General features: G+C 34.6%; 1 protein-coding gene and 1 pseudogene across 1 annotated transcript in view; both read right to left on the reverse strand.

The window, feature by feature from the left end:
- The window catches only part of LOC135206334 (uncharacterized), a 25412-nt gene extending 10385 nt beyond the window's left edge, over positions 1–15027 (reverse strand). Inside the window, exon 1 of the mRNA XM_064237755.1 lies at positions 13879–15027. Coding sequence (XP_064093825.1) covers positions 13879–14049 — 171 coding nt within the window. The 5' untranslated portion in view covers positions 14050–15027. The remainder of the gene's footprint in view (positions 1–13878) is intronic.
- On the reverse strand, positions 14243–17384 carry LOC135206335 (piggyBac transposable element-derived protein 3-like; annotated as a pseudogene).
- Positions 17385–24166: the final 6782 nt, after the last annotated feature.

The following is a 24166-nucleotide window of genomic DNA, read 5'->3' on the forward strand; positions in this document are numbered from 1 at the left end:
TTTGGCCGACATATTTCTTATCACACCCCTGACAAGGAATTGTATAAAGGCAGCAGGTAGATGAAATTGGGGAGTTCTTTATCAGTATATTACAAACCGTATTTGAGCTTTTAAAAACTAATTTTACATTAAAAAATCGAAGTACCTTAGGCAAATCATAAAAATTCTTGTGGTATGGTAAAACTAACATATTATGGCATGAAAAAGGTTCTCTAACCCTATTTGAATAAAAAGTACCCTTGGCCATTTTTAATGCCTTTTTTTTTTTTTTTTTTTGTGCTCACAGACTGAGTGTTACCTAAAACAATATTAACATTAAAAACTTTAAACATTTTTGGCAAAGAAAAAACCTGTTGTCAAATGGTAAAACAAGCAAATTACTAGGATCAAAAGCCTGTACATGGTCCACTGCATAAAATGTTTTTTTAGCCTTTCTTAAAGCAACATCAACTAAAAATGCCGGATATTTCAATTTGAAAGCAATATCATAAATCCTGGCAATCTCGTCAACTAAAAATTCCGGATAACAAATCATTAATGGTCTTAAAAGCATGGAAGAAAATACAGAGTTTAACTTTCAAATGGTGATTGGAGTAAAAGTGAATGTAAGAACATAAATTTGTAGGTTTCCTAAAACAAAATTTAAATTTGTTACCCTGTCTATGCACACTTACATCTAAATGGTAAAACTGAATCTTTTTCTCCCTCAATGTGAATTTTATAGAGGGAACTAGCGCATTTAATCTAATTAAAAATCGGTTCACATCCTCACACAACGGTCATACACAAAATATGTGATCGACATACCCAAACCAAAGAACATTCGCCGGTAAAATATTTGATAAAAACCTCTGCTCAGAGAATTTACCATTGAAAGTAACTTTATATTCCTTAATACACAGTTTTAGTAACTCTAAAATGGTATCTGTTTGCAAAGACAATTCGTAGTTATCCCACTCATCAGCTAAAAATTTTATCAGGTCGTCAACTGGAACTTTAGTAAAAAGGGAAACTACATCAAAGCTAATCATTTTGAATTTGTAATTAATGTTACATTATTTATTAACACAAGAGCATTTGATTTATCTACCTTCGTAATGTGTAACGTTTTATCATTTTTAAGGTTGCTGTGCGCCTTTAAAAACCTACCAGGAACATTAGAATAGCATTTAAAAGAACATGCACCATAAACAATATCCTTACAGATGTTGAAATCTTCAATAGACAACGATCCAAAATTTTTCTTAATTACAAAATGATTTAGCTATTCCTACCCAGTCCACTTTCTCGTCACAAATACAGAAGTTCATACCATAACCGAGAGCGGCTCTTGTTACATCATCTAACACTTTATCCGAGTGAGGATTTGCATCTTCCATTCCATGGGAATTACTTGATTAAAACTCTATCTATTTGATCTCAGGCTTCTGAAAGCTCGTTCCACATCCAGTTTCGTTATTTCTACGCACTGTTGTAGTTAAGACGCTCTTATTCTTCGAATGATTTACTAGATAGGCCGCGATGTTTCTTGGATAAAAAAGATTTTGGCATAATAGGCTCACTCAAACACATACGTAGAAAATTAGGTTTTAATTTTAGCTTGTGGATTCTGATGAGAGAGGAGGAAAAAAAAACAGCAACGAAGAGTTCCAGTGAAGGGTGTAGGTTCTTGAAAGTAGCAAATATGGTAAGAATTCGCCTGGCATCCGTAATGTTATACGATCACAAGTAACACGTGAAGATTGTATATCAAGAGCTAGCAGGAAAAATGAAAAGCAGCCGTACCTAGCGCTTTTGTGTATTCTTGATACACCTCATCAGGGTACAATATATAAAAGAATGAAAAACAGCTTCGAAATATCAAAGATAAACATAAAAACAAAAAAGAAGCAAATGGTCCACAGCCTAGAATTAAGAACAATATAAACTAGATAACTGGCTTACGAAATGTGTTGTTGACAACTTCGTAACTGTGTAATTGACTGCTTAGTAGTTCCATTTCCGTTTATAGTAGTTGTCCTTTAAGTGTAATTCTCGGCTGTGGACCATTTGCTTCTTGACTAGGCTGTTTGATTGTTCTATATTTTACTATATTTTTTTTTAAATTTACCTTTGATATTACGAAGCGGTTTTTCATTCTTTTATATATTGTACCCTGATGAGGTGTATCAAGAATACACAAAAGCGCTAGGTACTGCTGCTTTTTATTTTTCCTACTGGCTCTTAATATACAATATTCACGAGTTACTTGTGATCGTATAGCACACACACACACACACACACACACACACACACACACATAATATAATATATATATATATATATATATATATGTGTGTGTGTGTGTGTGTGTGTGTGTGTGTGTGTGTGTGTGTGTGTGTGTGTGTGTGTGTGTGTGTGGCTTACGAGGTCAAAATGACACTCGTTTAAGCAAATGGAAAGAACTCCTAACTTGGTAACGTGACCTACCTTTCATGCTTCCTTTAAGTGTCGACGTCTGAAGCTAACTGAGAATCAAATATCACACTCTAGGCATATTCAAACTCTCGCTATTACAAATATATTCTTTTTACGTCCCAAAAATAGCTGATATGAAAATGGACTAAAATGGGTTAAGAATAACAAAAAAAACAAAAAAAAGGGAAACGTTAAACTATCATATTCTTCCCAAAATCATATTTAAGTAAGTACCCCGTCCTATCTCTTTCTGTCCAAGAATTCATAGTTTATCAAAAGTCAAAAACAAGTCTAGAGAAATCCTGTTTTTCTATATGGTGACTTCGAATCCATCTGAAATAAAGAGACCATAATTATCAGACAATTAAACATTAAAGTTCGTCAATGAATGTGTGTCACACCGCACTCCCCTTTCTCTAGAACCGAACTCAATGTCATTTCACTTTAACCTTTTCCGACGGACCTCGAACGCCTTTTCTGTGGCATGTTCCACACATGATCAAAACAATATCAGGTAGTAAACCTTTGACTCTCATACAAGAGATTATATGTTGTTTTCTGTGTCTTACAGACGTACAAATGTACGTTTGCTACATACATGAAACTCGATAACTTTTCCCGTGATTAACTCATGTCTTTGGAATGTGTCAACCAACTCTATTATCCACACACACGCGTGTTTTCTATTTGTTTTTCATCTAAGCATCTCCGAGGAATCCGGCGTTTTTATCCGTCTCTAACCGGCAAGAGCTAAGGTTATCAACCCCACTATTTAAATATATATATCTCTACCATGTACTAGAAATTACAAATGTTCTAGAGCTGGAGTCGACTGCACCAGACTGTGCAAGTGTGAAGGTGGCAGCGAAAACAGTGACTGTAATGATAGCGACGCTCAAAATGATTATTCTAGTGATTTTTATTTTAAATTTTAATGCTGGTTTTGACTACACTGGAGAGCTGTGCTAAAATTATTTTTAGGTTTGTATTATACTTATTAATTTTTTTTAACTGTGCGGGACCCTTCTAATGTGAAGCTTTATGCATAGCAATGACTGATGTTAATGACGATTTGATATGTGATGTTGCTGTTATTGTACCCACACACACACGTGCGTGCACACACACAAATATATATGCTTATACATATATGCTAAATGGATATACTTATATAAATGCAGGTCATGAAGGTAATTAATTCATTAGAAATACTAAGGCATTTCTAGTAGTTAAATGACTCGCAAAAATGTGATTGGATATATATATATATATATATATATATATATATATATATATATATATATATAATATATATATATATATATATATATATATATATATATATATATATATATATATATATGTTGGATACGATTATAAGAACAAAATTAATGATACCTTGTAAGAGGTAAATATAAGGCCTATATGGGTATGATTAAAGATAAATGTGTACACAGGTTATATGTATTTTAGGTGATGGAAATGCACAGCTGGATTTGATTATACTCAGAGATTATATATCAAAGATAATGGTACATGGAATGCATTATTAATGAGCCCCACCACTTCACAAGCTAACCAAATACTGATCCACTTTTCACTCATTCTCAAGTCCAAAATAAATCAGTGGTTGCATAAAGTGATCAGATTTACACAACCCTAAATTTCCACGGTTTCAGGGCCCAGGGTAAGTTGTTTTGTCAGTTTCTGACGTTCGTTGCTTAATCTCTCGTCAGTTTCTTTATCCTGCGCCAAGTGAGTACATTCATGACGATTAAGATCGCCACTGTCAACATGACGATGGCCAGCAGTGCATAGTAGCGAAGGTCTTCATTAGGCATGTAAACAGGGTGGACCGGATCCATAGTAGCCAGGCGATGCATTGTTTTGGCAATTATCAGGTTGAAAGGAGGGGGTAGTTCTGCCAAATGGGTGGTCCCCCACGGATGGTGTAGTTGGCCGTTGCTCCACTGCAGCCATCTGCAGCAATCAAGAGATGAGATTCCGTAGCTGATCTGTCTGGACAGGATACTCGAAATTTCTCTAGGGAGAATCCCAGCCAGGTTCCGTTGTTCAGCCTGTGAGCGAACTTATACTTGTCATAAGGATACAGGTAATCCAAGCAGTGTTCTCGCGTGTGGGGCAAAGTTCCATTGAATGCTAGGTCTAACTCACATGAACCCTCGGAAACATTCCAGAATTCAAAGGAGTCAGCCATACAAACCTTTTTAGCCATGGGTGTGTAGCAATTAGCGAACAATTCCAGGTCTCTAACGACCGTAAAAGTTTCCTTGTTAGGGGAAATTAATACGTAGCCAGACAGATTCGATATAACTGGTAATAAGCTATTTGACATATAAGTGGGAAACGGTGCAACTTTATCGGATTTCCATGCATCAGAAGGATCTAAGTGGATATTAATCATGATTCTATTAATCATGATTATAATTTATAAGTGCTCTGTCTCTACAGGAACTGAATCAATGCCCTCTTTAGAAACAATGATGGACAGTGGGTTAATCCACTGAGCAATCATGAGAGACCTAAATTAATAATGACTTCTGTGCATATGCATGGTGAATTTAATTTGTTACTTACGATCAATATCAACACATCTTGACCCTGGTAGCTGATAGATTCTCACGTTACTTAACATTTTCTGGCACTCACATGCATGTTTTTTTTTTTTTTTTTTTTTTTTTTACCTTCACAAAGATTGGGCCACATACATCGTATAATATCCAGTTCACTATATTTTGGAAATAACTTTCACCGAGGGAGAATTAAAACTGATAAGTTCTTTGTCCACGGCTGGATCTAAGCCGATACTGCTTTAGAAACAATAATGGACACTACCTTAGACCACAAAGCCATAAAGAGTTATAAGTTGAACTGACTCTGCTGTAAACATGTCTGTCGAATTCAGGGTCTAAGTTTAGAATCGATGACAAATGGTGAAAAGATCGGCAGAGATCAGAAATTGGAAATTAAATTTTTGGCAATGGCTTAGCACAGGAAGTCTCAAAAGCACTGCGTCCTTTTTCTAAATGCTTTGCTCGCTCAATGACAATCTTGCTAGTGTTGGCAACCTAGCAATCATCATGTGACCTATATTGTCATCTGCCGATATCATTTCACATTAAATAGAGAACTAAAAACAGCCTAGTTTCGACTTCATTATAATAATTGACCGAGTTATAGTGTTTCTCCAAATAAGAGCATAGCTGACCACATCCCCCAAACCCGGCCCATGCAACTCAGGATAAGCAACAAAAAATCCTGATTTAACAATTTAAAACACTAGGATGGTCACTTGCCACCGGGAACACTTCATCGTTCACTCAACTAATTGCTTGCTTGGTTATTAGCTATTTATTCATGTTTGGGTGCAAAAAAATAAATAAATAAATAAATAAATAAATAAAGTTGCGTGCGAAGAGTAAATTCTAAATACACAAGAGTTTTTTGCCTTTTTAGTTAATTATGATGTTAACACAAAATGCTACGAAAGTCTAGGAGTTTGTAAACGCAACCATCTGATTAAATTTATAAGTGTTGATTTACAGATTTGGGCTCAAACGAGAAGTCGATTTTGATAATACTAATGAAAATGAAACGAACCAATGGACCTAGTTTCCCTTGGTATTGATTGTGGTCTAAAAGCATAAACTGACGTTTCACGAATTCTAAAAGTGACTGTTATCAACATAGTTAGTGAAGAGAAAAAATGACATTAATCTAATAAAATATTTTCCGGTAATCTATCCGACAGCTCGAAAGAGTGAACAGTGTTGGAGTAATACAATGATAACGTTATCACTATTACCCTACAGAAAGTAATCTCTATGCATTCCAGAGGCCATGAAATAGTGTTTGTAGTAAACAACTTTTAAATCGACGCCTGGATTTCCATGCTACTAAGTGTTTCTAACACTCTCTAATTTATGGTATTACACTGAACTGACAGGTGTGCCTAATTAAGCCGTTCACTCTTAGAAAAAAGACCAACTTCTTGCCTTTCCTAAAACCGTTTCGAACAATTTATTACAAATATCCATTAATTATATACAAACTTTTCATAATTATATCAACAATATAACATACTAAGTACATAAATTATATGAATTCAAATATCATTCACGTGCTTACTTGTGAAATGTTTTTCAAGTTCATATGAATTTGATAATACCCATTTTATGTACTTTATTTTGCATTTTAATAATGAATTTATTTGACTTGGTAACTCCTCTTCTCTGCTATACCACAAACATTTTACATACTCAATAATAAGTATACTTAATGTATTTTTCTTCTTCTTTTCTTTATAATCGAAATCCAACATCAATACTTTTTATTGAATACTAAACTTTTATATCACATACCTCTTCAATCAAATTCTGGAACCACTTCCAAATTTTTTTAACATATTTACAAAAATAAACAACATGCAGATGATTTTCATTTTTCATACATTTATTGCAAAAATTATTATCAGTAATATTCAATATCTTCAGTCTTTCCTTAGTAGCCAAAGATTCATACAAAAATCTATACATAATACTTCTTTGACAGGAGTCAACGAATTTTCATAATAGGTTACTCCATATATTACCCCAGTTATGCAACGGGTATCTCTCAATTACAATGGGCTTATGGGTTGGCATCAAATACTGATAAATATTCTTACTTTTAACGTATGGAAAATTAGGCATTCTCAATAATTTCCTTACATTACCAATAATTATATTATAAAAGGGAGTAGCAACATAAGACATATTAGGCCAATCTTCTACAACCCACAACAAATTTATTCTAATACATGTGTAGTATAAGGCTAATTCTCGTCCATAACTATCAAATAACATAATATTCAAGAACGTACTTGTTAAAATAGCTGCTGCTTTATGAAACACATTAATAACCCCAATACCACCTTCTGGTTTTGGCAGATACAGGAAATCCCTTTTAATTGGTTGGTATGTTCCACACCACAAGTACCGGAAAACATAGTTCTATAATTTTTGCTTTCTCTTTCCTTAATGGAAATACATGACACATGTACCAGACTTTACTTAAAAAAAGAGAATTTACAAGTATAGCCTTTTGATATAAAGACAAGTATCGAGTCGAAACCATATTGTTTTTTACCTTAACTTTATTGATTAAAGCATCCCAGTTTTCATCTACCATTTCGCTATAATCATTGGTTATCAATATACCTAATACCATACACTTATTTTTTTGTTGTAGCCAATCAAGTGGCCATACATTTTTGCCCTTCCAAGTACCTAAACCCATGACACAAGTCTTATCTCTGTTTAGTTCTGCACCAGTAGCTAGCTCAAATTGTTTTATAATACTAAATACTACTTTAATACTTCTTTCTTTACTAACAAAAACAGAGCTGTCATCAGCAAAACCTACAACAGAACACTGGAACCCATTCGGGAGGTTCACTGGCACAATTTCATTGCTTTGTTTAGTTGTTCTGTATAGAGATTCTTGGAACACTATATATGCTTTCATTGACATAGGACATCCGTGCCTTATGGATCTCTCAACAGGAAAAAAGCCGCTAACAATCCCATTTACACAAACTGCACTTAGGCATCCAGTATATAACATTCTAATTTCCATGATAAACAACTCACTAAACCCCATCCGTGAGACTGTTTTAAACATGAACCTCAAATTAACTCTATCAAAAGCCTTACTCCAATCCAGGTTAACTAGAGCACAATCGAAATTATTTTCATTTGCTTAATAAGTTACATCCCTAATTGCAGTATTACATTTCACTATTGATCTTCCCTTAACCGAACAAAACTGTTCTCGTGATATAACTTTATGAAGAACACTTTTTAATCTATTAGCCAAAATTTTTGCAATGCATTTGTAATCCGATTTCAACAAAGCAATAGGTCTCCAGTTTTTTAAACACAATAAATCACCACTTTTAGGTGCTAATTTCAAGATACCCTTTTTTTGGCTTTTTCCTAATCCAAGGTCTAAATCTATCGCAAACTTAATCATTTCAGAAAACTCTGACTTAATTACATTTCATGTCGTTAAATAGAATTCCAGAGGAAGACCATCTTCACCTGGATCCAGTTCTACCTTTATTCATCAGCTTTAACGTATTTAATACCTCTTCGACAGATACCTTTCTACATAACATTTCGTTGTCCTCATCAGTTATTATGTTCCCTATACAATAAAGAAAACTATCTTGTAGCTGTGAATAGTTCTTCATAGTGATCCTTTACGTGACAGACTATCGCCTCTGTGTTGTCAAGCGTCACGCCGCTTTCTAACGTCAGTTGCCTAATACTATTTCGCTTCCCTCTGAGTTTCTCTTTACCTAATAAATGTGCAGATAATCTCTCTCCGTTTATTCTCTCTTCTATTCTTAACATAATCTTTATACGTTCACATATATCTTTTATTAATTTCATTCTATCTTTTATAGCCTTCATCTCTTCAAATTTATTGTAATCAACTGAAGCTTTACTTGATAAGTATTCAAGATAATTTTGCAAAAATTTTAGAGTGCCATACTTCTCTTGTATAGCTTGTTTAGACAGTCTTATGAAGAACTCTTTTTATTTTGGTTTCACAAATGTATCCCACCATTCCATAATGTTGGAGTATTTTATTCTTTTATTTTTTTAAAAGTGCCATAATCTTTCAAATTTCTCCATGAAGTCGTCCCTCTCCAATAATGAAACATTTAACTTCCATATTCCTCTACCTATTTTATAACGATTATTAAGCAGAAATTAAGTAACTATCATATTATGTTCTGTTAAAGATAATGGAATATTTTTACAATTCTTAATATTACTATGCAAGTCAGTCAAATACACACGGACAATTCTTGAAGCATAATTACCTAGAATGTACGTAGTATATTCGGGAATATTGTTCAATGAAAACCAAGCGTCTTTCAATCCCAAATGCTGTACTAAAGATATAAGACCTTTTGATACACACGTCTCATTACCTGTACTAACATCTCTACCCGAAAGTACACAATTGAAGTCACCAGCAAAAATCAAATTTGGTATGTTGTCCCTTAAATAATACAAAATATCCACAGAGAACAAGTTCTCCCTCTCTCTCTTTTTACTTGAGCCTGACGGTGCGTATACAGTCAATAAGGAGAGGTTCATATCTTTATACCGTATCCTCGTAAATAATATATTTCCAGTGTCATCCTTTTCACTGTTAATAACTGAGATATTTGACTTTTTGTTAAACAGAAAACACGTACCACCTTTAAAGCTAGTAGGCATATTCATTACAACCTCAAAGTAGTCCTCTAAATATTTCATCTTATTCACATCTCTAATATTATGTTCTTGAAGGTATAATACATCAATTTTATATTGATCAACTAACATCTTTACTTTCAACTGCTTATTAAGCTCATTTAAACCACGAATATTTAATGAAGCAGTGACTAAAGCCATTTTTAAGGATATATTAAAATAAATGCATACTAATTATTTACCTATTTTAGCCAGTTTAGAACATTTATTTTTATCATTACTATTATCATCATCCTCATGTTTGTGTTTACCAGAGTTCTGATCACTAGAAAGACCATGATCTACTATATTATCAACAAACATATCCTGGCTTTCATTGAAGGGGTTTGACAACTCAGAAAAAAAAACATTCTCCTTCGCAGTTATTCGATACTTTTAAGCATTTCTGTCCATTGTCCTTTTTAATGGTAATTTTTACACCTGAACTGTCGTTAACAGTAGCTTGCCATTTTTGTCGTACTGGTATTTGACTTTTATCTCCATCCCTACTCTTATTACCCTTTCCTTTAGTTCTATTGTTGCCTTTCTTTTCACTCCCTATTAAGGTTTCCTCAGGAATTTTATTATTCCTCATAGAATCAACATCCATACCATTTTCACCTTCACCCTTTTCTTCTTTATGAACTTCTTTTTCCGTTGGTATCTGCTCATCTTCTTCACTGTTGACAATTTCTTCGGTTACTATTTGCATGTCGTCTTCGTATTCCACCTTCCTTCCATTTATAATTTCTTCATTGTGCACTTCTTCTCCTTCTGTTTCTACTTGCACAACTTCATCAGGAGATAACTGCAAACGAGCACATATCTCGTCGCCACTGTCTTCACTCATTCGATAATCTTCATTCCCCTCCTCTAATCCTTCTTCCTTACTTGTTTTTTTACCTTCTTGGTTTCCCTGAGTATTTCCTCTTGGACCTTTGACAGCTGCACTATTTGTGTAGCTATACGTCGGTATCATCTTCACTAATATCAATTCCTCTTTGGCTATCATTTACCTCTTGGCCCTCAATGTTATTGCCTTCTCTTGTTTGTTCTCTATTATCATCATTTTCCTTCTCTGATTTATTATAATTTCTTTGCCTGCTTATGTCAGGAAAGTCTTCGTCATTCCACATATCAGTTCCTTCCGTAATATCGATGTTACAAAATTTCACTAGATGGCCTTCTTGTCCGCATCTGTAACAGGTTCTTTTCTGCCCATTATATAATATACTTAAGTTCAAACCAGACACACTTATCGATGAAGGAATTTTATCTCTAATCTTCATCTTTATTGTCCGTATCCCATTCAGCAGGCTTTTCAGGGGTCCCATACTGAATCTGTTCCTTCTTATTGATTCCACTTTTCCATATCTGCTCATAATGTTTATTGTCAATTCATCAGACAATTCAAAGGTGCATTCCTTAGCGATATATCCTCAAATTGCCTTGCTAGCTATTTCCAAGAATTTGTTCTCTGAGCTGAACTTAACTACTACTTTATACCTGCTTACATTCTGTACACCCAAAATGTCAGCAATATCAAGTTTCAATTCTTTGAATAACACAATACATACATTTTCGATGGACATATATAACCTCCCAGGAACTGTAGCCCAATGGAGTCCTTTCTCCTTAAAAGGCTTGGAAACGAATCCTTGTTGTTTTAGTACTGTTTCTCATAAAACAACAAAGAGAACAGGTAAAATTTATCATAGAAAACGGGCCTTCCCCAAGGCAAACGCCTCGGGGTAAAAACAAACGTTTAAATACCCCGTCTATTTTAGTCTCTATTTGGCACTATTCCCGTACTTATAAAAGTTTCCACCTAAGTCTGTGTACTTACATCACTTCACGATGCTCCATGCATTGCTATCAGTGCTTGAGTACATTACATCACTAAAAAGTAAAGGCCTAAGTACAGAGGAAAGTAAACGCAGGATCCTGTGACGATGTTTTCATCTGTGGGATCTTTCGAACAAGTGGTCTTTTATGACGTATGGCCCAGGATAGATTAAAATAACATTTAACCATAAGTCAAACAACCATATGAAAAAGGTATGGTGGAGTATACGCTATGCCGACGTCACTGATGCACGTCACCATTTTTGCCGATGGCTGGGTGGCTAAGCACAGCTTTAACCTCATTTTCTTAAGTAAAAACAGTTAATGAAACACATATGGTAATGCACAGTACTTTCGAAAATTAGGACGAGAATTGAAATATTCATTGCTTTAGTGTCTTGGAAATACATAGGTCAGCTGAAAAAGTTGTTTACGAAAAACACTGCCATGTTCTCTGGAATGCACAGTCATTGCGCTTAAGTTTCTTATTCAGTCAACTTCAAGGAACATGAATTTCAGCAGTAGAAAGTCTTGCTTACTGAATAGCTATGGTGCTGAAAAAAAAAAAAAAAACCAGAAATGTTATAAACCAGAAATCTAAAATGTGAGAGGCGACACATCTTTCTTAGGTCCCTCTTTGCGCGCTAAGCCTGTCTGTCGTACGCATCTAGGTATGCAGCTGTCCGAACGACGCTGGCTGGATAATGAGAGCCTGGCAGTGACTCCGCTGTACTCTGAGTCAAGTCATTTTTCTGCTATTTTCTACTATTTACGATAAGTGAAAATGGTTGCTTAAAGGGACAAGTGTGTATTTTAGATAATTACATTATAATAAATAAACAAGTAGAACAAATCCGGTTTAATAGGACCTATACAGTTTAATAAAAAAAAACGTAGCTACTAGTAACCTAAAGACATTAATCTTCAACGAAGTTTATAAGAATATCATGGATAACGTAAACGAAATAGTAAGCAGCACAAATAAATAAGAAAAAACTGACAAAGATAATTGTTTACAAGATATTAAGACTTTATGCAAGCCAGCTTATATAAAAAGATGTTGTTCAGGATACACCTGCATGCCTTGATTATCAGCTTATGGTTATCGACCACTCTTGTCAACCAAGATTTATCTTGGTAATTAGAGAGCCCTCTCTCCTGAATCCTTTGAGATTTTGGTTCATTAAGATATCAATTATATTTCAGTACACATGGGTAATTTTCATTTAAAACTTTTATTCAATCGGTCAGTTTATAAGATTACCCTTAATTACAAGTAATTTTTATATGCGATGCATATATATGTAATATATATATATATATATATATATATATATATATATTATAGATATATATATATATATATATATATATAGGGGGGGATATATATATATATATATATATATATATAATCTTAAGCCAGTCTGAAGTCTCTTCCATTTTCAATGGAAAAAACGAAGAAAAAGATAAAAGTTAGCAGTTATTTACTGATGAACTTATGCAATTATTAGTGTAGTTATTACTTATAACAAAAATAGTACGAAATATGATTGATAAGTTGTAAAGAACCTTAAGGAATCTTCTTGTCACTTGATTGGTGAAATGTCAGTGAGCTCTCAATAATGGACTAGACTGACAGATATCCGTATCATTATAGTAAAGGATTTTGTTAATATATTTCGTTTTCAAAGTTCCCATAAGTCATAATTACCTGACGTACTCTTTATGAGGGGTAAAACAACGGGAGACTCTTGTTTGTTTTCCTTTATTTATTTATTGGTGAAGGCTTTACATGAAATTGAGCTTTACGGGAACTTTTCCGTAGATGACTTCTTTATCAGTTTAGCAGAAATATTTGTCAGTTAACAGCCCTGCTGCTGCAGGCGAAGCCTCGATACTTCGATAAACATTAGGAGGACAGCCCCATACGAAGCTTTGCTCGCTGCTTCTCCGTTTCTGACGCCACACCGAGCAAAGTTCTCACAGCAAAGCTCGACCGTGTGGACGGGGCCTTACAGTTCTGATTTGAGAAAGATAATTCATGTGTCAGTATCAGCCTTTTTGACGGTACAGATCATTTATTTCTGCCGTGAAACTAGGAAAGGAAGACGTGTCTCCTCTCTCGCAGGTAGTGTGTTTTGAAGGATAGATTGAGGATTCTGTCTTGTGTATTAGTGGCTCATTGTACAACGTGATGGAAAAATTAAAATCCTTGCAATGAGAACGCAGCCAGTAAACAAAAGGCTCTGCGTTGCTACTTACTTACCAAGACAAAGCTGCCCAGTAATCTTATGGTCATCCTCGGATCGAGGCAGCCACCACATCTTGGCACTAGTTCAGTCCAGCTTCTGTGCATCCATTCCCTTAGGGAAGATTTCATGCACGGGCAGCTTTTGGAGGATGAAGGTGGCTTCGGAGGATGTGAATGCGAGGTCATTATGTCTGATTTCAGTAACAACTTTCTCACTTCTGGTGGTTCTGATTGGTGCTCGGTAAGATAGGTCACATCGCATCTGCTGAATTCTTATATATACTCTTGGATGAATGTATAGATCTAAACTAGTTCTGTTTTTTCTGCTTCTTATTCTATACCCAACTTTCTCTTATTTTTCGAATTTAATTCTCTATTCTTAAATCGTATCCAAAAGGGGAGCAAAGTCTTTATTCTCATCTCGGAAACATAACTGCAAATGAGAGCGAATGTAATCAAATGAAGACTGCATATGAAACAGACAGTTGAACTGTCACTAAAGCTCTCAAAGTACTGTTTGGCTGAAATGTTTCATTCAGCATCAGACTCTAACACAAACGAACTCGCCACTCCCACAACGAAGCTGCAAACAGGAATAATTTTCATTTTTATTCACACTTAACGAAGGCATTACTTTATTTATCCGTAATTAACTAATAGGTAAAGCAGATAATCAAAAGCAGCCAACACAATTGCAGATACCACAAGGATCAACACCAAAGTGAACATGACATCGTGTGCCGGCATTTTCTAAATACCTGAAGTGGAATCTAAACATAAGCCGAGAGACCAAAGCTCTTGTCATTTTCAGAGAATAAGCTCAAGGTGAAAGGATATCGTACATCAGGCAATATTTTACAAGACACATTGCAGACCTCACAGGCATCATAACATCTTTATCCGATTCGACATTTTTTTTCTTTTTACTTAAAGACATTGTGAAAAATTCAGTATCTTGAAAAAAACTTAATAGCTATGTAATTTCAAGCTGTTCTGTCTTCAACCAGAATGCAACTGCCACAACAAAGATATTTTATCGGTGGAGCGCACAAACATTCTATTTAACTTTGGTCTGTGACCACTCAGCCAAACACTTCACAGCACATCTAGCGATACAGAAGTCTAATACTATCCCACCAAAATATTCGTCTTCCGCATACAGCCTCTGGGTAAGAACTGTGGAAGCGGGCATGAATTTGGCAAGCTGGCTAGGCTCCATCAGTGGTCGTATAGACTGTCGTGGGGTCGGGGATGAAGAGGGTTGGGGGTACAAGGGAGTGGGCAGAATAGGCATCTTTGGCATACTGTGCCGGGCACTGCCTTTGAGATGCTGGCGGGTTCCCCACAGTAATAGATGACGTCTCTCTCTCTAACTCTCTCTCTCTCTCTACCTCTTTTAGATGCGTGTGGTTATTAACGATGTTGCTTTGGTATCAAGATATGAATTATGTTTCTTAAAAAGATACATGAATTTCATATGGCACAATTTTGACATTTGTTGAAAGTTGCTTCGACAGAACAGAATGCTGATAGAAGAGCACCTTCAGGTACAATGACGAAAATTACCATTATCCGAATCATATATTTTTGTATAGTCTGTATATTCCCTAGCATGAAATTTTTTAAGGGGAAAAGTAGAATAAATCAAAACAAGAACAAATAAAACTTCAAGAAATTTCCTTGTTTTTTGCCGGTTTTTAATTATTTTGTCCGAATCATTATGAAATATTATCAGAGTATCATCAATATAAAGAGCTTTCTGTTAAAAGAATGTTATTTTTTCGCAAATAAAACATAAGTTGGTATATTTTGGCATATATCACCATCTGTTTGAAGAACCTTTAGTGAAAAAATATAATTTTAAGTTACCAAATAAGAAAATAAGAAATAAGAAATTATGATATCATTTATAACAACTTTTCTTAAATTAAAATACAGTTTGCTCCACTGATGGTGGTGAAATGCGCTGACACATGAGGTTCGGTTAGCACGCCTACAACAATACTGAATGCTCAGTACACCAGTTGGATGCAAATAACTTCTAAATCTTACATATGCCACATTTCTTTTTAATATCATCAAAAATGTCAAAATGAAATAGACACTTATTACAAATACGAAGGAAACATTCAGAGATATCAGTTGCGGAAAATGGTAATCTTGATTTTACAAATTAACAGTTTAATTAACCTTTATCCTACCGACTATACTAATTTTCATGGAAACTTCTCTATTTTTGCATATTTTCCTGTCATTATGATAACTAAGATCCACACAAAATTTCAGAACCCTATCTGTTTTGACAAAGGAATTACAGCATGTTCCATTTAAGGAACATTGGATGGTTAATGATAATCGAATGTCATTCAAAGATAATTTTATTGAACTACAAAATATACAGAAGTTGGGTACATTGGTGGTGTCCCATGTAAATTCATATGCAAAACGAAATGAAAAGGAAATAAATGAGATCGCTTTACATTCATTATATTAGACAATGCATTTCTTTTATAACTTCTAAGCCTAATGACAATTTTCAAACTTTTCCTACCTTATGAAAATTCTCAAAGCATTTCTTTCCCCTTTCGGCATGCAAACATACATTACATTTTTGACACATTTTTGTGTGTGTTTTTCTTGCAAATTTTGCATCTTCCTTGGGTTGTTGATGTGCCTTCAGATTTTATTAGAGACAGTGTTATTTGCTTTCTAAAATCTAAGTGGGACAAGTAATTCATCCCAATTTTGCAATGTACCCTCCAAGCAGCAATTACAGCTACATTTACTGCATTCAGAAATAAGGGCCAGCACCATTTGTTCCCTCTATTCATTGGGCGATAGGAAGCAGAAAGTCGGTCCATGAGATCAACACCACCCATTCCTTTGTTGTATGAATTGATGAGATGCGGCTGTGAAACTTCTGTTACTCCACCTTTCACTCTCCTCTTCACAGTGTGGACAGGATCATGAGTTTCCCAATTACTTGCAATGCCAACAACAGCATTGTCATTCCCTTTTGCAACATAGACTTTCCCATCACAGCGATGATCAAATGTGCCCCTCTCCATCTTTTGTAGTTCTCTTGTGGTCGACAAGGCTTTTGCTGCTCCTGCACTACGATTTTCGCTAATTGTCCCAGTTGCCTTCGCATCAGATTCAGCTAGCTTTACCAATAAATCGTAACTTGTAAAAAAGTTATCGAAGCAAAGTTGGTGCTTTTCAATATTTGAGTGTGATGAAATCACATCAACCATTTTGGTATTGACACTCCTTCCAAGTGGCTGATTCCTTCCTTCTTCCTTTCCTTGATGCAACTTCAAATGGTATGGATAACCATAATTTCCATAGAGACTCTAAATCTTGTACCCAAAACGAATTGGCTTTCCTCTTATAAACATTTTGGCACTGTGGCGACCATAATACGGCACCATTGATTCATCAACACTTGGAAGTTGGTGAAATACACCAAACTGAACCAGTCGATCATTTAGCATGTTATATATTGGAGAAATCTTGCTCATCTTATTTCCTTGCTCAAGGGGCTGGTTGTCTGCAAAATGCATGTATCTCTTTATTTCAGAAAACCTGTTTTTAATCATTTTATTGAACACCAAAGGTACCCCATATACCTATATACCCAGGAGGTTTCTAACTTCTTTTTACGAGACGTCAAAATTAGGATTGTTGTGATCACGATCTGCAAAGAGTTTAGTTTGGTCTGTAATGTAAGTTACTATCTCGTCTGAAAATACCTGTCTCCAAATTGTATATGGTGAAGAATCATCTAGTTGTAGCAAATCATCTGGTAAAAGGATATCAGCAGAATGAAGAGACATCAAATGAACAATTCTTTTTTCACTTAAGTAGTTTTCCTCTTCGTTTTCCTGTAACCGATTCTTCAGTGTCACTTTCAATTTCTTCTTCAATTTCTATTTGTCCTGCTGGTTCATGTTGTTCCTGGGTCATCTACAAGATCCTCGATGTCACTATCTTGATCACCAGAATCTCTCGCAGCTGGAGGCAGGACCGCGACTTTCACTATGTTATTGGAAGACTCGGCTATATCTAGTGCATCTTGCATTGTAGTTACTTTTATAACTTTGCGATGCCCATAAAACGAGGGTGCATCCATTTTCTGTAAAAAAAGAAAAATATTGTGATTTTTAGCATTTTATTGCTGATTACATGAGTAAATATCAAATACGGCACTGCTAGTTAGCAACTAAATAATTATTAGGCAATATGAGGTAGAGTAATACATACATTCATATATATATATACTATATATATATTATATATATATACTATATATATATATACTATATATATATATATATATATATATATATTAGGGCTTTTGCCTCGTATAATAAGGCGCCCTATGAGGTAAAGTTAGACTTGCGATAATCTTACGCTAAGTCGGTTGGTATTGCACTTCCATATTCATTGGAGTGTCTTGGGGTTTGTAGATCACTTACGAAAGTCGGTATTATCTTCTTTGGTTATGACGACGATGTGTTAAATTCTCATGATGATTTCTTTCTGATGTGAGGTTCTTAGTAGAAAACACGAAGTATAAAAATACTTATATTCTCTGATATTACATAGTGAAGATCAAGTAGGATTGTACAGGTCTTCTAATGACGATAGCTTGATCGCTTCTGCCAATGATGATGGCTAATTCTATTCTGTTCTCTTCTACATGATAAAGCTTAGGTAAAGAGGTACAGGTCTGCCAATGATGATGGCTAACTCTATTCTGACTACCATCTCGGTTACAAGTCATAAAGGAGCAGACAGTAGCTCGAACATATGAACATACATACAAAATGAGACACATTACTAATCATGTAGGCCATTTGAATTATATGTCGCGGTAGTTGTCTCAAGCAGGGAGCTTGGACTAATGTTTTCAAAACAAATGAATGACTACAGGTGACGGCATGTTATCTTAGCCTACTTTTATTGTATACGTCATCTTTAGCGTCTCTAGTCTGATCACATTCCTGCAAGCAATCTGGTTGACCTCTTTAGTTTTAGTCTTTTATATATATGGATGGACTAACATTCCATATTCTTATTATGTAAACACTTACACACACACATATATATATATATATATATATATATATATATATATATTATATATATATATATATATATATATATATATATATATATATATATATGACGAAATTACATGGGTCAGCAGCACAAAAGCTGTGCTACTAACCCGTAAGCCTCCTCACTGCTGCAAGGAGTCAGGAATCAAGAGAGAGAGAGAGAAGAGAGAGAGAGAGAGAGAGAGAGATACTAACCTGTATGGTATACCAATATATTGAAGAGTTAAATAGTCCTCCACGTCAAAAGTGTGTGTATGGTGACGTTTCTCCTCTAAATAACAAATGACAGTAGGAGTCATCTACTGTATCCAAATCTGTAGCAAGTGTCATAAAGTTAAGAAATTCCTCAAATCATTACACCAATCAAGGATTATAAAAACATGAAAGAACAGTCGTTTCTTTAGCAAGTTTATTACAATCCACTAAATTAGGTATTGTAACCATCCAATGTTCCCTAAATGGAACATAAATATTGTTTTCATATTATTATACACAAAATGACACAAAATTGAATATTGTGACATGGCAGGTTATTCTACACTATATGAAGTAGTTTTAGACAATGGTAAAGAAATATTACATTTTTATCACAATAAATACATGACATTTATTCAGGGATACGTAAAAATGGCAATTTTTAACATTTTTAAAATCTTTGTGAAAAGAATTATTTCAAATTAGAAGTTGTTAAATACTTTCTCGAAAAAAATACTTATTTTGACCAATGCCCCGGAAATGGAAAAACTTTTTATAATATATTTCCTATTGGAATATAATGGTCAGAAAATCATGTTCCATTTAAGGAACATTGGTAGGCTAAAGGGAGTCACATAGGCATAGAATGAATCAAGGTGGGTATAGGAAAGTGGCTGCATCTGGAGCAAAGGCAATTGACTAGTCGGTATCTCTTGCATGCCTAGGCCATGCTCCCTTTCACCAGAGATACGCATTCATCGAAGTTTCATTAATTAGTTTTCCTCTACTAAAGGAATTCTTTTGGTGCTACTTTACATTTCGACTTCTAACTCTTTATCAGTATTATCTACCAACCATTATAGATGTTAATTATATATAAAAAGACATTATTATTTTATTTTCTGGCTTATATCATCATGAGGAGCATAATCTCAAGGAGTCACTTGGTCCTCAAGCATAAGGGCTCGGAATACCATTCAGCACTGTAATGATTAATAACAGAACACAAATACTTATCAATAAACATCATAGTGCATATATGACACCTCGCCTCTCACAGATCAGGCAAGGCTCAACAGACCTAGCCAAAACATTTACAGGTAAATATTCAGCATCGCTTTTTATTTAGATTACGATGAATAAACAATGTTTATTAAATCTTTTTTACAACGCTGTATACACAAAATATATAGCATATACGTCTACAAATTTTGAGTGCTAAAAAGAAACCCAGAGAAACTTACAAACAGTTCTTAATTAATAGTAATAAGAAACCAAAGAATGGCAATAAATGCTATTGCTATTTAATTGGAATATTATTTTAACTCGGCTACCATGATACCGATTTCCCGCTTAATAGCCACTAGCGAGTGACTCTTTAGTTTGTTTTTTGATGAAGCCAGCCATAGGTTGTCACGAGCTCTTGCATTAGGGCAACCTTTAAAACAAGTAACGGACACCCAGATACCGCTGGCTGAATACTACCATATATCTGCTGATCAGGGCCGGTGCCAGGTATGGAGGGGTCCAATTAGAAAATTTAAAATTGATTTATGTTTAAATTCCGTGTAGCATACTGTCTTAATAAAAAAAAGATTATGTCTAATATAACATAAATTTCCAAGTATGTGCCAATGTCACCGCAAGAATTCCTCTCGCAATTGCAGATACAGTAAAAGCCAGGGCTCTTTACAGCTAAGCATCGCCCCCTGCGCACCAGTGATTGGCTAGCCCCCAAAAGGGGAATAACATCACACTAGTTAACAGTCCAAATGACTGAGAGTACGGATTTGATTCCGGTAATGTTGAGTTCCATGCATTTAAGTTCCTGGAGTTGTGAAGTGCGCAAGGTATTTTCTTTTTACCATGTGCAGCCTAAACAGACTAGCATCTTGCTGTTTTTCCAATTGGGGATGGCCTACGTAAGTGGTTCCACAAAGACCACATTAATTGAAATGAAGCAAGACTTACTGTGCAGGAAGTTTTAGGGAATTAATTCATCATAATCCTGCATGTCAAATGTTAGTATTACTGTGAGCTTAGGCCGACACGTCAATAGTTTATATTTTAAGGCAATGACAGGGTATACACCTACACGTCAATTTCTTATATTTTGAGGCAATGACAGTGTATAGGCTTGTTGAGAATTTTCTTCGGCGTCAGTTCAGTGAAGTGGCTCTTGCCCAATGTTCTGTGCCTGATATAAAATCTAAACAAGACACGGTGTCCTGTCCGTGTCTTGTTTAGATTTTATATCAGGCACAGAACATTGAGCGAGAGCCACTTCACTGAACTGACGCCGAAGAAAATTTTCTCAACAATTCTAAAATATATATATATATATATATATATATATATATATATATATATATATATATATATATATATATATATATATATATATATATTATATAAATATACATATATATATGATAGTATATATTATATATATATACATACATCATACATATATATATATATATCTATATTATATATATATATATATATATATATATATATATATATATATATATATATATATATATATATTATAGGGCTTGTGCCTTGTATGATAAGGCGCCCTATGAGGTAATGTTAGACTAGCGATAATCTTACGCTAAGTCGGTTGGTATTGCACTTCCATCTTCAATGGAGTGTCTGGGGGTTTGTAGATCATTTACGAAGTCGGTATTATCTTGTGGTTATTACGACGATGTGTTTAAACTCATGGTGAGGAGGTTCTTGTAGAAAACACGAAATATAAAACTATATGTATTCTTCTGAAGTTTTACATGCTGAAGATCAGATATGATTGTACAAGTCTTCTAATAACGATAGCTTGATCGCTTCTGCCAATGATGATGGCTAATCCTATTCCTCTACATGATAAAGCTTAGGTAAAGAGGTACAGGTCTTCTAATGACGATCGCTAACTCTGTTCTGCTTGTCTACCATCTCTGTTACAAGTTATGAAGGAACAGACAGTAGTTCGAACATATGAACATACATACAAATGACATAGTTTCATACGAACACACAATCAAATGAGACACGCTACAGATCACGTAGGCCGTTTGAATTATAGGTCGGGGTAGTTGTCTCAAGCAGGGAGCTTGGACTAATGTTTATAAACAATTGAATGACTACAGGTGACGGCATGTTATCTTAGCCTACATACTTATTGTATACGTCATCTTTAGCGTCTCTAGTCTGATCACATTCCTGCAAGCAATCTTTTATATATATGGACTAACATTCCATATTTTTTATTATGTAAACACTTACATTAGCTCGGTCAGCTACCAAAACCAGCTACTGAAATTATTACTCAAACTTGTTGGACTTGCATTTGACTTATAGGAGTGTGATACAGACACTATGTGAATATATATATATATATATATATATATATATATATATATATATATATATATATAGTAAATAAAAATTCATGGTATACATGAATTGATTCAAGTAGTAAAATATAAAACAATGATATTGGTAAATAATAGTGATCACGTTGATTAGTATAATTGATACAGTTTTTTCATTCATCTCATTAAGATACATATGCTACAGAAAATACTAAAGTACTCTGATAATTGCATAGAATGAAGATTAACATGATAAAAAATCATATTTTAACTGATAAAAAATTTCATATATGAATTGATAAAATTATTAATGTTTATGCTGATTGATTCGTTGATTTTTATGCTAAATGTTATATATCTGATACATTAATCAATATACTAACTCATATAACTGCAGATATTGGTAAGATAAAAGGTAACAGATTGATTATAGGCTACCTGATTTGTTTATACATACGTATATGGATTCATGTATAATTATGATTAATATATGTGCACTTTAAATAGATTCCTATTGCGTACACGCAAAGATATATTTAGATTCTGTTATTTATGATCATTTATATAAGAGATTCCTATTGCGTACACGCAAAGATATATTTCGACTCTGTTATTTATGATCAATTATATATAGGATACATGACCGAGGTTATACTACTTCACATTTAACTAGCTTTCGAACCATTTTTCGTCCATTACACAGTTCCAGACAACCAACCTATAGCCCATGAAACGGCCGATTTCACAGGGTTAAAACAAGGGGAAAATTTGCCTGGGCGGGTCCAACGTTCTATTTTGCGCTCATACTTATTCTCTGCATCCTAAGCTACACGATTACGTTCGCGATGAATAAAAAAAACATCCCCAGCACGAGTCCTTCGCCAGCAAAGTAGAGTTGAATATCCTACGGGTCGTAATTGTCGGAAGTATGTCCCTTTCGTAGTCGATTCCGACAGCCGCCGGAGCATTCCGCATTAAAACGAGATTAACGACGAGATATGGTGTCGGTCGAAGAAGTCCATGAAATTCCTTTCACATTGTAGGCGGTTGTTACTTGACTGTAGTCGTCCGCTGCGACGAACGATTTTTTGAAGTTGCGATGTGAAACTCTCGTACTGCAGGATACTGTAACCAGGTTCCATTAATCAGCCTGCAAGTGAAATTATACTTGTCACAAGGGCAAAGTAAATTCAGACGACATCCAAATACAGGGGAGGGAAGAGAGCCATTTAGACCAGACTTAACCCACTGAATTCGCCGATATTTTGGAATTCAAAAGAGTCCACTGTACAAACTTTTTTATCCATGGCATTAACAATGATTGTGAACCTATCCAGGTCTATGATGACTTGTAAAAATATCCATAATTATAAATAGATATCATTACGAATCTCAAAGAAAATTCGATATTACTGGTAGTAAGTTACTAGACAAAGAAGTGGAAAAACGGAGCTAATTGTAAGATTGCCAGGCAACATAAGAGTCAAAGAGAAGATTAATCATGATTCTGTATTTCTCTATGCTAACTGAAATTAAGTTGTGATAAAATCTGATCCTATGTGCCTAACAAAAGTTTCATATTCAATATTCTCGCGCGCATCCTCTGAGGTT

The sequence above is a fragment of the Macrobrachium nipponense genome, chromosome 29 (assembly GCF_015104395.2).
Source record: "Macrobrachium nipponense isolate FS-2020 chromosome 29, ASM1510439v2, whole genome shotgun sequence".
NCBI classification, from domain to species: Eukaryota; Metazoa; Arthropoda; class Malacostraca; order Decapoda; family Palaemonidae; genus Macrobrachium; species Macrobrachium nipponense.